Below are 15,507 nucleotides of genomic sequence, written 5' to 3'. Positions count from 1 at the left end.
TCTCCCCCCCCCCCCTCTTCTCCCTTTTCTCACCTTTGTCACACCTGAACAGGCAGAGTTGCCAAGAACCCAAACAAATGCTCCCCAAAAAAAGTCTAAAAATAAAACCCACCCTTCCTGCCATTAAAAGGGACTGATTTCAGCTCCTTCTGACAAATCAAACAACAGATTAACAAAGATGGTTAGCAGTCTTTAATTTGTCATTTGTTAATGTATGTTTGTGTGTGTGTGCTCGTGTGTGTCTGTGTTTTTCTCAGATTGTTAGTGGGAAGAAAAATACTGGCATATTTTTGAGTTTGTGTATGCATATATGTGTGCGTGTGTGTGTGTGTGTGTGCCTGTCTGTGTGTTCAAAGGAATATATTTATATTGTGAGGTATGCTATGAAACATGACAAGTATGCAAATATGTACACAAGATTCAAAACAATTCTGATTAAAAGAGCCAAAGGAATAGCTTTTTGAAGTTTAGGGGTGCTGGATAGGAGTTTAGTTATCTGGTAAATGCATATCTATTAATACATATAGAATGTAGCAGAGCTATAAAAACATATGAGTGTGTGCATTTGTGAGTTTGTGTGTTCCTTTGTGTATGCATGTGTGTAAGCAATTTGATGTGAATGCCTGCTTGTGTCTTTGTATCAGTCTTGCTTGTGTTTTTTGTTTATGTTTGTGTCAGCATGTCAATGTGAGCGTGTGTGTGTGTTTGGTTTATGGGTATGTGTGTGTAATTCAGATGTTTGTGTGGTGGCTGTGAATTGTGTGTGTTTGATTAAGACACACAGCGACAGCAGTGGCTCATCAGGCAGAAGCAGTTGTGAGCCACTGCATCCATTTAACAGCATCAAGCTAAACCGAGTGTGAGATCAGCCTCACGCTGCCATCTCCGCAATGCCGGGAAGCAGGGCAGAATGGGAGGAATTAGAACTAAATAAATTAATAAATAAATTAAAGACGATTACATCCGTATTCTATTTACCTCTCCCTCCTCCCGCACACTGTGAAACACTCTAATCTCTTTGTTTCTCTTTTCCAGCTTTTAGCCATACAATAGATTAGACTTTTTTTTTTCCTCTCTCCCTCTCCAATTACCAATGATGCATTTGCTAAGGCAACCAATAAGCTTTGGGCTGCCTCAGTTACCATGGAGACTGATTCCCCATCCTGGCTTACGGGCTTGCTGTTGGGAGAGCGACAGATTCCAAATTTCTAGTATAAATTCCTGTTGAAGCTCTAAAAGGGATTTAATGCTGCAGTTTCTAGTGTGTGTGTGTGTGTGTGTGTGTGTGTGTGTGTGTGTGAGACAGAGGGAGATTTATCGACTTTTCAGTTGTTTATTTTTCTCTGTTTGCCTGTTTATAATTCTCTGTGTATGTGCTCAGTCTCACCACAAAATCTCCTCGCTTTTTCATGTTTGAATAAACTACACAACAATGACTGAAATGTTCTTTCTTTGTTTTTTCTTTCTTTCTTATTTTCCCCAGTCGTCCAGGTCTGCTGAAGGCAGGAGAGGGTGGGTTCCCATGGCTCGCCGACTCCTGGCCCTCGACCAGCCTCCCTGCCAACGGCGGGCTGAGTGCCCCCAAAGAGCGCACCAACTTCGGTCGAGGAGGTGAGGCCTCGGGGTGTGAGAGAGGGTTGGGGTTAAACACACATACACACGCACACACATGTGCTCTCTCCTTTGGCCATCAGAGCTCCTCAGGGCAGGGCATCAGGCCAGAGGTCAGGTGCCCAGAGAAGGCTGCTGTGATCAGATCTGAATACATAAATGAGTGTGATGAATATTTCAGACAGGTGAGTCCCACTGGCTGCCAGTCCTTCAGATGCGTAACCCCTTCACCCCACAGAACTGTCTGCACCGAGCCCAAACGCAGACTCTCGCTTGCTGACAGTGACATTTATTAATAGTGACATTTTGGGCCTGCCTTATTTTCAAATGAAAATGTTACACTGCAGAGCAGTGGGTTGGACTGCTGCCTTGCAAAGAGAAGACCTGGGTTCCAGTTGGGTCCATGTTCTCAACATGTTCTACACATATCTTAATGCTGTTTAAGCATGATCCTGTCAAGTGTTTGTCTCTCAGAAAGTCTTAGAATGTAATGAGTTTGCTGGAGGGGTCTCTTGAGTTGACATAAACATATAAAAAGAGTCTTCAAACATCTCTAATATAAAAGTCTTAATCTAAATCTGAACAGAACACCACAAAAATAGTAGCAATGAAAAATAGGCATACTGCTTCAGTTGGTAAATTCATTTTGTAATTCTGTCTATCTTTATTTTATCTGGTTCTTACCAGTGGAGATTTAAAATGTGCCTTAAATTGTAACCAGCAAAAAGCCTTCTTATTACCCAGTAACTGTAGTTTATTAAAGCAGTAACTGCATAGAATACATTTAAAATAAATGTGTCTTAAGTGTGTTTTCCTGTGAAGCACGGACTGACTGAATCTTCATAAGACACTGTATTGTGGCACTATGTGATCACCAGCATTCACTCGATCACCAGCATTCTTGGATATTCGTCCTCCCACTATGGAACTGTGTGTGTGTGTGTGTGTGTGTGTGTGTGTGCATGTGTGTATGCGTCTGTGTGAAGGTCAGCCCTGTGCGAGTACTCATCTCTCTGGACACCCGTCGTTGTCCCTGCCGAGCGTCCAGTGCCATCGTCTAATTAATCTGCTGCTTAATCACTTTTATTTATCTCAGTTCATTTGAGCTCTGTTATGCCCCAGCGGGATGCTGAGCTGGTGCTGCAGGGAGCGTTAACGAACCTCACACTGACCTTAAGAGCCGTCACACTCACTGTCCAGTCTCTACCTGCGTCTCTCTTTCATTTTCCCTGCGAACCTGGCAAACTTGGCAAATTCGTGTAGGCGGTTTTGGGAAAGCTGGGTGTTTGGCCAGATGCAAGATGCAAGTTTGGCCTTTCACCAGTTTGGACATGTAGTCAACACCAATTACTGCAATTGATTCAGTCAGCTGATTGGTTATTGACAGTTAACAAATCATTACCCAGCTGTTAACAGAGGGCCAATTTTAAAAGGTCAGAATTAGGGTTATTGTTTCGGATAACTAATAATTAATTGTTAACATACTAATATCTGTTGGGATATTTGGCTTTTGACATTTTATTGACAGTTTACTGGTGACTTGAATCCAGTGCTTGTATGATGGTATATGTTTTTTTTGTCCTTCATGTTCTACATTATTTAAATGAGATCATAAAATTAAGATTTTATTTGGATTAGATTTTTTTAGATGAATTTGTCAAATTTAAAATTAAGAAAACAGGTAAACAAATTTCATAGTGCAACTAAATATTATTAATTTTACCATTCTGGCAACACTAGTGGCCACTTAAAAACACTTATTATAAAAATACTATAAGTGGTGCCATCTCCTGACATTCCCCAAGACATAGCTGTTATGTCATTTCGATTCTTCTGTCTGTTCACCCTCCTGCATTCTAGATGTGTTGCCTGCCAGCACAGGGGAGAAAACGGGCACCATGTTATCAGATGGTGCCATCTACAGCAGCATCGACTTCACGGGGAAGACCGGCTACAGCAGCCCTGCTCGTGGGTCTCAGGCCACGCCCTATGCCACTACCCAGATCCTGCAGTCCAACAGCTTCCACGAGCTGGCGCTGGACCGCCCCGACCCACGCTGGAAGGCTTCCCTCCGTGCCCAGCAGGAGATGGCTGGCTTGGGATACCTGCTCACTGACAGCCGTACTACTAATGGTACACACACACACACAGCTGACTTACATGAAAGTGTGTGTGTGTGTGTGTGTGTGTGTGTGTGTGTGAGGGAGAGTGGTAGATTTTTTTCAGCATCTGTGTGTCCCTTGAGTGCATTAAGTTAAACAGTCATCAGTTGAATTCCTCCCCGAATGAAGGTTAGTTGGTCAACTAATATTAAACAAGGATACAGAGGGTGATGGAGAGGGGGCTGGAAGGGGGAAGGGGGGGTGCACAGCAAAAAGATAAATGAGGCACAGTGAGTAAAATTACAGAGAGAGAAGGAAGATGGAATGAATGGATAATGTTTATATTTTCAGGAAAGAGGACCCCTAGGACATCTCGCTTAATTGCTCTCTTTGTGTGTGTGTGTGTGTGTGTGTGTGTGTGTGTGTGTGTGTGTGTGTGTGTGTGTGTGTGTGTGTGTGTGTGTGTTTGTGTGTGTTTGTGTGTGTGTTTACATTTGTGTTTGGAGATTTTCAGCCCAGAAACGCTGGATGATTAGCAGCACCTCTCTGTGTTTGTCTGATTAAAGCAGGAAGGGGCTTCACCTGCAGACACTGGAGACAGCAGGCAGAGTGATGGGGATTCTGGGGGATTTCAGTCGTATGCTTGTTCTCTGTATCTGAGCCACTGTTGTATCCCAGAGCTTAAGAAAGGAATGCTCTGTCTGAAGCATTAAATCAGTGCTGATTTCTTCTGACATAATATTTTCCATTAACAAGTGTGATCATAATTAATTAAAAAATATATAATAAGAAGAAGAATTATATATGAAGAAAATCTGATTAATTAATTTTTTTTTTTTTTTTAGATTTTATTGGTTGTTGCTAGAATCCATCTTGTCCAAGGCAGCCTAATTGCTCATTCTTGTCTAATTTTTACCCCACTTTGCCTCTGTCTTCTACCAGGAGGAAAATCTGCAAAGAAGAAGAAAGTAAAAAGTGGAAGTAAAACACCTAAGAGCACTGGCTCCTGCTGGGCAAACATTCCCCTTCCTCCCCCACCCATGAACCCTCTCCCAGGCACAGAGGTGGACCATTACGCCCCCGAGCATCATGGAGGAGGGTATGAGGATTTATTTAGCATAAAACAGACACAAAAATTCGCAAAATCACATATTAATAAACAAACACCCACCGGTCACAATCATGCACACCGATAAAGACACAGAAAAGAAGCATGCACAACGACACACACTCCACACACACTCACACACACACACAGAGACTTCTTTCAGTGGGATTTGATTTGGCAGACATTTCAAACTGCACCAGCAGATAGACAGGCTGAATCACAGATGGCCTGAGTGTCTACAAGCATCTCATTGTATCCAACACAAAATGCACGCAGCTGTGGAGAACGAAAGCAAAAAGAAAGAAAAATTAGGAATATCTATTTATCTATCTATTTCTCTGTTTGTGTGTATACAAATCTAAAAGACAGTTCAATTAAATGTATTATTAATGTAGGAATTAATTGATAATTGACCCATTGTTTTTTTGCATTTCTTGACTACATAACTTTTTGTCTGTCGGTAGGAGAGGTTAAAGATTTTTGTATGTCATTGTCACTGCTGGATACAGAGTGGTCTTTCAAATGAAATGAGCCTGCTGTCTAATTCACATTTAAGTTGCATTTCAGTCAGTGACAGTAATTGAATAGCTGTGTGTTTGAGGCAGACCTGGTCAACAGAGTCGCCACAACCTGGACACACTGTGACTCAGCAATATCATATGTTCCATTCGCTGTTAGTCACAGCAATTGCCGGGAGCCGGATGTCTACAGTGGCCACGGACACAAACACACACACAAGCATCAAATGTCCTTAACACAGTAGATACAAGGATATTTTATGTCTGTTTCCCATTCATAGATTAAGACTAGTCCTTGACTAAAAGCATTATTTTAGGCATATTCCATAAATGTATAACTGACCCTTAATGGCATACTATTACACACTTTCACATCCATATATGTCTTTTTAAAGCATTTGATATAACTTTTGAGTAAACATCTGGCAAATATCAGCATCTACAAAAACCTAAACCCAGATCTAACCGCAAAACAAACCGCAAATGTCTCAGCAGAATGGGCATGGTTATATGTGTCTGTTTTTGCTTTAAGACCCAGGGCTCCAGCTTCATTGTGATCTGAACATGAAACTGAACTGCACTGTAGCCACTGTCCGTGGTCCTGAAATCTGACAGTTGTATTTGTGGTGTCCCACAGCTATGAGAGCGATGGCTGGGCTCCACCTCTTCCCGTCCAGACCTACCTTCACCAGGGCCTGGAGGATGAGCTGGAGGAGGAGCGAGTACCAACCCCACCTCTCAGAGGTGTGGCATCATCTCCATCCGCAGTACCATATGGCCAGGCTTCTTCTTCCTCGCTAAGCTCCTCCCACCATGAGGAGATGCAGTCCATGTTGCAGGCTCACCTGGACGAGCTGACACGAGCGTACCAGTATGAGGTGGCAAAGCAGTCGTGGTGAGTAACTTCACTTTACAAAATCTTTGACCTTTAGTAAAACTGCTTGCGCTTAAGAGTGCAGTACAAACCTTGCTTGAGGCTACAGGCTGTACCCACCCCTTTCCATGTATTAAATTTTTTTTAATTAGTGAAAATTCACTATAATTGCACCATTATTTCAGAAATTATGAACACAATCTTGTATCTACAATCATCAACAGACAATGTGATTTGGCCAAACCAGAGGTAAAAGCCTGTGTTTTGAGCATGGCTGTTATTTCCCTCACCTACGCAGTGCAAGAAGGTGCAATTTCCTATCTGTGGATAAGCATCTCATACGCATGTCAGATGGATTGGATGGCTGAAACTGATCGTTCAATCAAAATGGCACTTATATTTAGCCATGGAGATTCTGACCAGCTAAGTTCTCTACCTGTTATTGCTGCATTCCCAGCCTTCCAATCAAATGTGGCCTTATGCAAATGTTCGTTTTACATATCAATGCATATCACTGGTGGGTTAGACCCCTGTGGCATGCCTACCTGTCAGTAGTCCGATTTCACGCTTCCTGCTGGTGATAAACATGGACTCATTGATTGCAGCTATACCCGGCACAGGCGAACTTGTCATGTTAGAGGAGGCCACACGCTCAGGGTTGGGGTTTTTGGGGGGACGATTCGCACATATCTGACAACAGGGAAAAGAGACAGTAATTATGGCACGGAGTCGCTACACGGTGAGGTTGACAAGGAGGGCAGCTTAGCTGAGATAACAGACACATTTGTGACAGACCGGCGCAGGGCTCCATTCTTCCCCACACACAAACCCAATTACGCCTCTATTGTGCGAGTGTGCTGAGACACATGCTGGAATTAGCACTACACGTGCACAAAATAAATCTAAATTCCATCTCTGCACCAGGAGATGATCCCCTGCTATTTAGCTATCTGGGCCTGACATGCACATGCACACACAAACACATACTCTGAATTGGCCCTGCCACTGCCGCCAGTGTATACCCTGCTACAACACATTGATGGCTGCATTTTTGACACAGGCATATGAAGGGCAACACTCACCCACCCAAGGCCCCCACCCCACCTGTGGGCTATGTGTCTAGCACGCTGGCCTCGGACTTGGGCACGGACATTTTGACAGACGGGGAGGAGGAGAACGGAGACAGTGAGGGCTATGGAGTGACCCGGCAACTGTGTGGGATGGACTACCCTCCAGGACGCAGCCTAACCAGCCTGGATGGAGTGACCACAGGTATCCCAACATATATCATCATTTTACACCTGTGGGCTGTAAAATATTTATGGCTTTGGAATCTCTTAATGTAGCAGATGAAAACAATACTCCTGGAAACAGTAATGTAAAAGTCGTGAGCCAATTCTTTGTTTATGGCTATGAGATTGTAGGTACAATGATTTATTGTAGCATGTGCAAACACACATGGAATTTTCTAACATTCTAACATACATACAGTTTCTAAAAATATTTGGTATTGGCTGGTGGATTAGAATCTGACTGTACAATAATATTCCACTTGGTAAGGTATTTTATGAATATGTTGCCAAGCAATGTAAGGAAAAATCATGAAAGCCCCCCATTCAAGTGATATGCAGTGCATGGTTAAAGCAGATATTACAATAGCACTAATGTATTTAGACCATTTAGATATAAAAGAAAGTATCACTTTTATATTATGTAATTACTGCTAGTGAACAGGATGTTGCACCATGGATACCATATTTATGTGAATATAAGACTTTCACTTGTGATCTAGACAAGAAATAACAGTATCAGTAGATGACAGAAGATATGTTTTTTTTAAAAGGACTGTTTTAATTACTCTTAAAAGGGGGTCATCTTATATTCTGCCCTGAATAATTGAATGTACAGTGCTCCATGCCATGTACTGGAATTTTAAGCTGTGGTTGTCCCAACTAAGACCCCAAAAAATGTCTACAAATGGCTCCTCTTGTGCTGAAGTGATGGTGATGTTTTGACTGACATGCTGTTGATTTCCAATTTTCTCAGACTAATTTTATTTTAACAGCGACATAAAATGTCATGAATTTTAAGAAGAGTCTTGATGTAAAGGAGAAAGTGAACAAGGTTCTTTGCTCAGAGAAATTTGCATCTCAGACAGAAAAAAAGTGGCTGCACATGGGTTAAATTAATTTTTGATAGGCACAATCATTTCCGTTTGACATCTCAGTCGAGTGCTTTTTTTTACCTGTCAGCCTATGATGGATTATTTGACTGTTTGATAAGTGTCCTCAAACATATATCATGTTTCCAGCCCTGTGGTTAGCTCAACATTTTACCTCACTTGATATAAATTACATTCAAATTTAAAATGAGCTAGCACTTTTTTACTAATCAGTGCATCACATTCAACTTCAGAAGGTTCTTCAGCTTCTGCTCTCAAGAGGCTAAGGCCCATTCTCTCACATTAACCAGCAAATTAAGATCACCTGACCTCTAGAATGAAACGATAAGAGGATAATAAAGTTCCAAAATGCAGAACTGAAGTGTGTTGCTAGTGGTCAGTGTTTGATAAGTCTGGGATTTAAACTGACAAATATATTCATATGAAGATTCCTAATGTTTGAAGTACTGTCATATTACTTTGTATACCATTTCATGCATAATCATTAACTTGAGTTTCACTAGACCTGTCCCTTTCTCCTTAATATGGGCCTGTCAGTAAATGACAGGTCAGTTGTTTGCAATTAAATGAGCAAACATTGAAATATGAACTGCGCTGTACTGCACTATAACTAGAATACCGTGAGATGAGAGCTAGCATCCTCGCTTACATTTCAGTGGTCGTGCTGAGGTGCTGAAAGCATAATAAATAGAGACTGGAAACCCCATAAGCAGCATGAGATTCTTCCAGGCAGGCCTCCTTTCTCTGCATGCTTCACTAGAGTTTCCTCCACTACAACACTGACAAAAACCCGTTACAAAAAAAAATATGCATGGTTTTCTAAACTCCCAATAAGACAATGTCGTGTTGTAGATCTTTGAACATTCAGTGTGAGAACAAGGCCGCTGAGTGCCACGTTGTGCGACATGCAACTCCTATCTGGACATGCCACTCCTAGCTCCTACTCCTATACACAGATCAGGCAGCCACACTCACTTTTTAATCTTTTTTTATACCCCCGTCAGAAAATCACAAAGCATCATCATTATGTTCTGCACTCCATGGATGCAGAACTGTTCATGTCTGCATCGTGATGCATGGATTTTACAATTATTTGCAACACCCCTACTGTGCATGCGTCTTCCCAGAGTCTAGGGTTGCAAAGTCTCTGTCGTTGTGACTTATAAAATTGCATTTATTCAAATCGGTTTCAATTTCGATGTATCGTTCATCCCTACCCCTGGGTGATCCAATTCACTCCCATTCATTTTAACAATTCACTTTGTCCTGCTTTCATACGGTTGGCCCAAAACCTCCCTTCTTTTGCAGGCTGGGTGAGGCAGACGCCTTGAAAGGGTTGATGCAGTCGTTTTGAACCATCATTGGTTCAACGTCAGCAATTTATGCTAATTTGTCAAAATAAAATTCTGGCCCCATTATGTGACTGTTGTTTATGCTAGCATGCAAGTATTAACAAGTTCATGTGTCCCAAATGTCACCAAATTACACCGATGCATCGTGGCCCTGCCCCGGATTGGTGTTTACATTAGCGTTATCAGGTTAGCATGTTAGACATGTTAGACAGGTTAGCATGCAAATATGTTAATATGTACTGAAAATAATGCATCATGGACCTATCACACTACAGTTGTTTAGATTAGCAATAACATGCTAAAATGCTAAAAACCTGGAACAACCTCAAATTTCACCAAATAACACTAGATTAACTTATTTAACAATGTTTCCCATCTTCTTAATTCTTTCTTCCTCTCATCTTGTAACTTCTTTTGCTGCATGCAACAACACAATTGCAAGCCGGCCACTTAATTAGGAACGCCTGATGTCCAACACCCAGACAGGCATATAAAAATGTAGTTTTTTTATTTATCACTTCATGTTCAGAAATACAGTTTTAAAAAAATTGAAATGAAAGGGATATTGGATGAGGCAAAAATGTAAGAATGAAGAATTATTATCAGAGAATAGTTTTTTATATTTGATATACTTCTTTATACAATATTTCTTCTGTGGTCTCAGCTGAAAGAAAAAAATATTTACTTGCTTTTTTATATGAAGCATCTTTGAGCACTCCTTCCAAATCTTACAATGTCGGGGAAATCTGAGCTGAAAGATGGGAGTTGAGGATAAGAGTGGAGTGGAGTGGGACACTTTTACACTCCACTGTCCAGGCTGTGGCTCCTGGGTGGGGAAGTGGTGTCGGCTGCGGTGTAGTTTTAGGATAATGATGAACCTGTATCAACGCTGAATTCGACAGCAGCATCTTTGCTCTCACCTCTGTAGGTATGATTGAGTGTTTATAGTCCTGTTATCTGTTCCTCCGCTGCCACAGATGGAGCACTGAAGGGTATCGGGTGATTTTCTCTGGACCTCTCTCTTGTTTTTATTTCATTATATCTTCTACCCCAGCCCACACACACACACAGACTCCCACAGGCAGTATCTATGGTGGTGGAACATGACCCGACCTGCCCTGTGTGTGTTATATTCAATTGTGTGGTCTTAGAAATCCACTGCTCTGCCCTTTTAGATCTATAGCCCCAGCCACCAGGCCCTTTATTAAAAACACCCATCCTGTATGTGGAGAGTTAGAAACTGCTGTCCTGTTGCTGCCATGCCAAGGACATTTTCTACTGTATTTTATACTTTTCCACATATGTTTATAGCCATATTATCTTATATACAGTGAATATGAAATTTTTTTATCCATATGTTTACTTTTATTTAACTTAATTTTTGCGATTTATGATGTGTATAGCTAAGATAGTTACGATATCTGCCAGTAGGCCCAAATCCCACCACTGTGTGAGTGTCGTGTGAGTGTTGCTGCTGTGTTAAGGACACAAAACGTTTGATCCCACTGACAGGTGAAGTGAGTAACATTTCCTGCCTGGAAACACCCCAGGACAATTTCTTGAAACGAGTGTGCCAATTTGTAATCTTAATGTAGTAGGGTATTTGCAGTGTGCAGTGTGTTCTTCCAAAAGGACAGACAGTAAGAGAGTGCACAAGCGAGTCAGTCAGGTCTGAGCCAACTGAAGATCTGCTGTAGCACAGCTGCAGTCCAAGCAGAGAACAGTCTCATCACTATTTTGGTTGCGTGTTATGATGTGTCAGAAACTCTTACTTGACCTTTATTCAAGAGTATTTTACTACATGTGTATGTGTGTGTTTGCTCACAGACGGGGGCTTGCTGGGCACGCAGAGTCTCGGTCACCAGAATGCAGCACGTGCTCCCCGAAAACACCGGACAGAGACGGCTGGGACAGAACCACGCCAGAGGGACTCAAACACAGACGGTGAGAGAGCAAGGGATCCTGGGAAATAGTGAAACTGGACCAATAAAGAACTCAATAAATACACAACCTTTTTCCTTAAATGACAATCTAGACTGATATCATTTAGTTTCAGGTATTGTTATTGATTCATAATTGATTCCTCCTTCTCAGGACTCCCAGCTACGTCAGAACCTCTCCAGGGCGTTGGTGCGCGGCTACACGGGTCCTGGGGCACCATGGGGCCAGACACACCTGACGAGGTTCTGGTGTCCACACTGGAACGACAGCACATTCCCATCTCAAATGGCTCTTCATCCTCTAGGGGCACGTTGGGACGCGGAAGCCACCAGAGATCCTTCACCGACCAATCAGAGAACTGTCGATTGGGGACTTTGGAGCCCAGCCACAGAGAATTATGTGAGCATTTAATATAGTGGAATCCTACTGGTGCAATACACTCACACACTCGTCTTATTGTTACAGACACTGACGAAGTGTAACAGGACCATGTACACAACAAACCCGAACAAAATGCCAAAACGATGACATAAACGCTGAGCAAGATTTATTTGATGACTACTATTTACTGTGCATAAAAACACATCAATGACTGGACTCTGGTATGACGCTTGGTCTGATAAGTCAAAGGAGTAGGAGGTCACACCCCTGGACATCAGGATGGGGTCTCATTAAGGGCAGCCCACACACTAGACACATACTCGATTCAGCATGTTGTTGGGTGTTAAGAGGAAACCGGAGAACCACACTAATATGGGGAGAATAATGTGAAGTGATTGTGACAGCAGCACAGCACACGGTGCACACAGTGAAATTTGTCCTCATCACCCTTGGTGAGCAGTAGGCAGCCATGACAGGCGCCCGGGGAGCAGTGTGTGGGGACGGTGCTTTTGCTCAGTGGCATCTCAGTGGCACCTTGGCAGATTGGGATTTGAACCGGCAACCTTCTGATTACGGGACCGCTTCATTAACCGCTAGGCCACCACTGCCCCAGCATGCAAGCTTTAGTTTTTAGTTTTTCCCTGTGGTTTCTAGCTGATTATATTATATCCTCCACAGTCTAAGATTCTAAATTATTTTGTTTTTAATTCACACCTCTATCTGTCTGTCTCTCTACAGAGTGGCCTGTCAGTTTGTCTGTCCGTTTGATGAAGAGACACTTCACTGCCGTCCCAGACAAGTCGAGTCCTGCTGACATGTGCAATGCTGCTCTCGCTCTCTCCTCTGTGTCTCTCAGACTGAGAGAGGAGTAGAGAGAGAGACTCTCAAAGTGATGTACAGAAACATGACCCCGCGTCTCACGATGCCATCATTGTTTTGCCCCGCCCACCAGGAAATGTCACTGCCCTTCCTGTTCTTTCGTGTCACAAAATGTAAATCACTCGCTAACAGAGCAAAGAATCTGAATGAAGCAAATGAGGCTGAAAATGAAATCACCTGTAATCTTATCCCTTTTTGTGAATACTTCTTGTAAATATGTTTTTAATTATTATAATTACTATTATAATTATTATTTGATGTTGCTTTGCTATGCAAGCCAAAATCATTTTTTTATGTTCATGTCTCTTTTAAATGGTCCTTTTTCATTGTGAACTGATGAACTGTGGTGTCACTATAGTTGATTTTTTTTGCTTTTTCATAAATAAGTGCTCATGATATTTGCTGAGTTTATATAAATACTTGTTTATTTTGCACAGATCGTTTCTTGGTGAGAAGCACAACGTCCTCAGCGCCCTGCCGACCCGTAGAAAGAGTTCATGTAACTGAGCAGAAGTGTTTGAACTGAGGCCCGACAGGAAGTACAGGTTTATATGCAGAGCCCCTGCAGAGGATGAGTGGCAGCCAGGTGCATTATGGGATGTGAGGGAAGGAATGTTACAATAATAAAGTATTTTCCTGCTCTCGGCTATGAACAGGAAACCAGTGTTGGTGCAGATGGAGAGCACTTGTATGCATGTGTGTAAGATAGAACTAAAGAGCGTATATTGAATTGTTTGACACATTTAAGGGGAAATTTCTTATGGTGGGTTGTCGGGGTCTGCTGTTTTATAGTGTGTTGAGCTACAGGGGATGGTCACAGATCTCTGCAAGGTCCAGTTTAGAAAGGCTTTATGTTCGGTTTAGCTGGCATGATTTGAGACAAATAAGCCATACTGTCAACATGTGATGCCACCGTCATCTCTGTCACCCATTTTTCCCCCAGAAGAAAAAGAACTGCAAGTGAATTTCTGTTCTTACAGAGAAATCAGCATCCTGCCTGTTTCCGGTGTATAAGACAACACACTGGCAGCATCCTGCCTGTTTCCGGTGTATAAGACAACACACTGGCAGCATCCTGCCTGTTTCCGGTGTATAAGACAACACACTGGCAGCATCCTGCCTGTTTCCGGTGTATAAGACAACACACTGGCAGCATCCTGCCTGTTTCCGGTGTATAAGACAACACACTGGCAGCATCCTGCCTGTTTCCGGTGTATAAGACAACACACTGGCAGCATCCTGCCTGTTTCCGGTGTATAAGACAACACACTGGCAGCATCCTGCCTGTTTCCGGTGTATAAGACAACACACTGGCAGCATCCTGCCTGTTTCCGGTGTATAAGACAACACACTGGCAGCATCCTGCCTGTTTCCGGTGCATAGGTCAACACACTGGCAGCATCCTGCCTGTTTCCGGTGTATAAGACAACACACTGGCAGCATCCTGCCTGTTTCCGGTGTATAAGACAACACACTGGCAGCATCCTGCCTGTTTCCGGTGCATAGGTCAACACACTGGCAGCATCCTGCCTGTTTCCGGTGTATAAGACAACACACTGGCAGCATCCTGCCTGTTTCCGGTGTATAAGACAACACACTGGCAGCATCCTGCCTGTTTCCGGTGCATAGGTCAACACACTGGCAGCATCTTGCCAGAAAGTGTCAGCATGCTGATTTATCTGTAAGAACAGAAAATCTGTTTAGATTTTTTTTATTTCTGTTTTTTATTTTTTAAAGGCATCTTTATATGGTTATTTTCTCTCTCTGTGGGGTTAATTATTGTCTCCTTCTGTACAGAGTCTCAACCTGCCGAGTCCTTTCTGTCCTCAGGAAAACACAGGCACTTGCAATGTGACCGTTTCTGAAACCAACAATGCAAATAAAATATGGATGTGAGCTTTGTCTTGTGTTGTTCATTATCGTTACTAATGACTATAATCAAATAATGATAATTTAATGATTCTTTTATTAATGCCCCTATTCTAAGATATATTTTAAAGTGTTATGCATACAGAAAGCAGATAAACATATATGTGTGGGTGTAAATAGAAAGTGAAAATTTTTTATATCAAATATATGTATATATTGCCAATAAAGCATCTGTTCAGATAGGCAGTCAGTACATACTGTAAACATTGTGATTGTGTGTGTTTATGCACATTAACACGTTTCTCCACAGTGATAAAACATAATTATGGTTTTAAAAAAGAAATAAATGAAACGTGTTTGAATCTATTTAATTCTCCAAAGCAGAAAATTAACATTTTTTTTCCCTGCACAAATAAATAAACAATAACCGCATAGTAATTTATTTACTCTTGGATTAATGAGAACCAGTAAAGCTTTAATGCGCCGTAATAAGATGGAATTACGTGATGAATGCAAAAACATTTGCCAGGCCGTGATATGAAAATGAAAATAATGTTTAATAACAACACTTCACTTTCAGTCAGTTTTGCATGCCAGATGATTATTAAAAATCATTTCAGAGCTGGAGCGGGGGAGCGGGACGATAAGTCCCCTGTTCTGACCGGAGAGGGACTCATGGCCGCTGCTCAG

The 15,507-nt window shown here is 42.1% G+C and overlaps 1 protein-coding gene across 7 annotated transcripts in view; it reads left to right on the top strand.

Moving 5' to 3' along the window:
* LOC114792082 (roundabout homolog 2-like) overlaps nucleotides 1-14,844 on the top strand; it is a 138,416-nt gene extending 123,572 nt beyond the window's left edge. For 6 of the 7 annotated variants that reach the window (XM_028982937.1, XM_028982938.1, XM_028982935.1 and 3 more), the window contains 8 exons: nucleotides 1,484-1,611; nucleotides 3,472-3,744; nucleotides 4,656-4,812; nucleotides 5,977-6,234; nucleotides 7,274-7,485; nucleotides 11,575-11,691; nucleotides 11,842-12,087; nucleotides 12,808-14,844. In XM_028982937.1, coding sequence (XP_028838770.1) covers nucleotides 1,484-1,611; nucleotides 3,472-3,744; nucleotides 4,656-4,812; nucleotides 5,977-6,234; nucleotides 7,274-7,485; nucleotides 11,575-11,691; nucleotides 11,842-12,087; nucleotides 12,808-12,809 — 1,393 coding nt within the window. In that variant the 3' untranslated portion in view covers nucleotides 12,810-14,844. The remainder of the gene's footprint in view (nucleotides 1-1,483; nucleotides 1,612-3,471; nucleotides 3,745-4,655; nucleotides 4,813-5,976; nucleotides 6,235-7,273; nucleotides 7,486-11,574; nucleotides 11,692-11,841; nucleotides 12,088-12,807) is intronic. The other variant, XR_003750091.1, reaches the window with a different exon arrangement.
* The last annotated feature ends 663 nt before the right edge of the window (nucleotides 14,845-15,507 follow it).

Source organism: Denticeps clupeoides, chromosome 6 (genome assembly GCF_900700375.1).
Source record: "Denticeps clupeoides chromosome 6, fDenClu1.1, whole genome shotgun sequence".
Lineage (NCBI taxonomy): Eukaryota > Metazoa > Chordata > Actinopteri > Clupeiformes > Denticipitidae > Denticeps > Denticeps clupeoides.
Note: the sequence above shows the minus strand (reverse complement) of the source record. Positions and strands in the feature narration are given on the sequence as shown.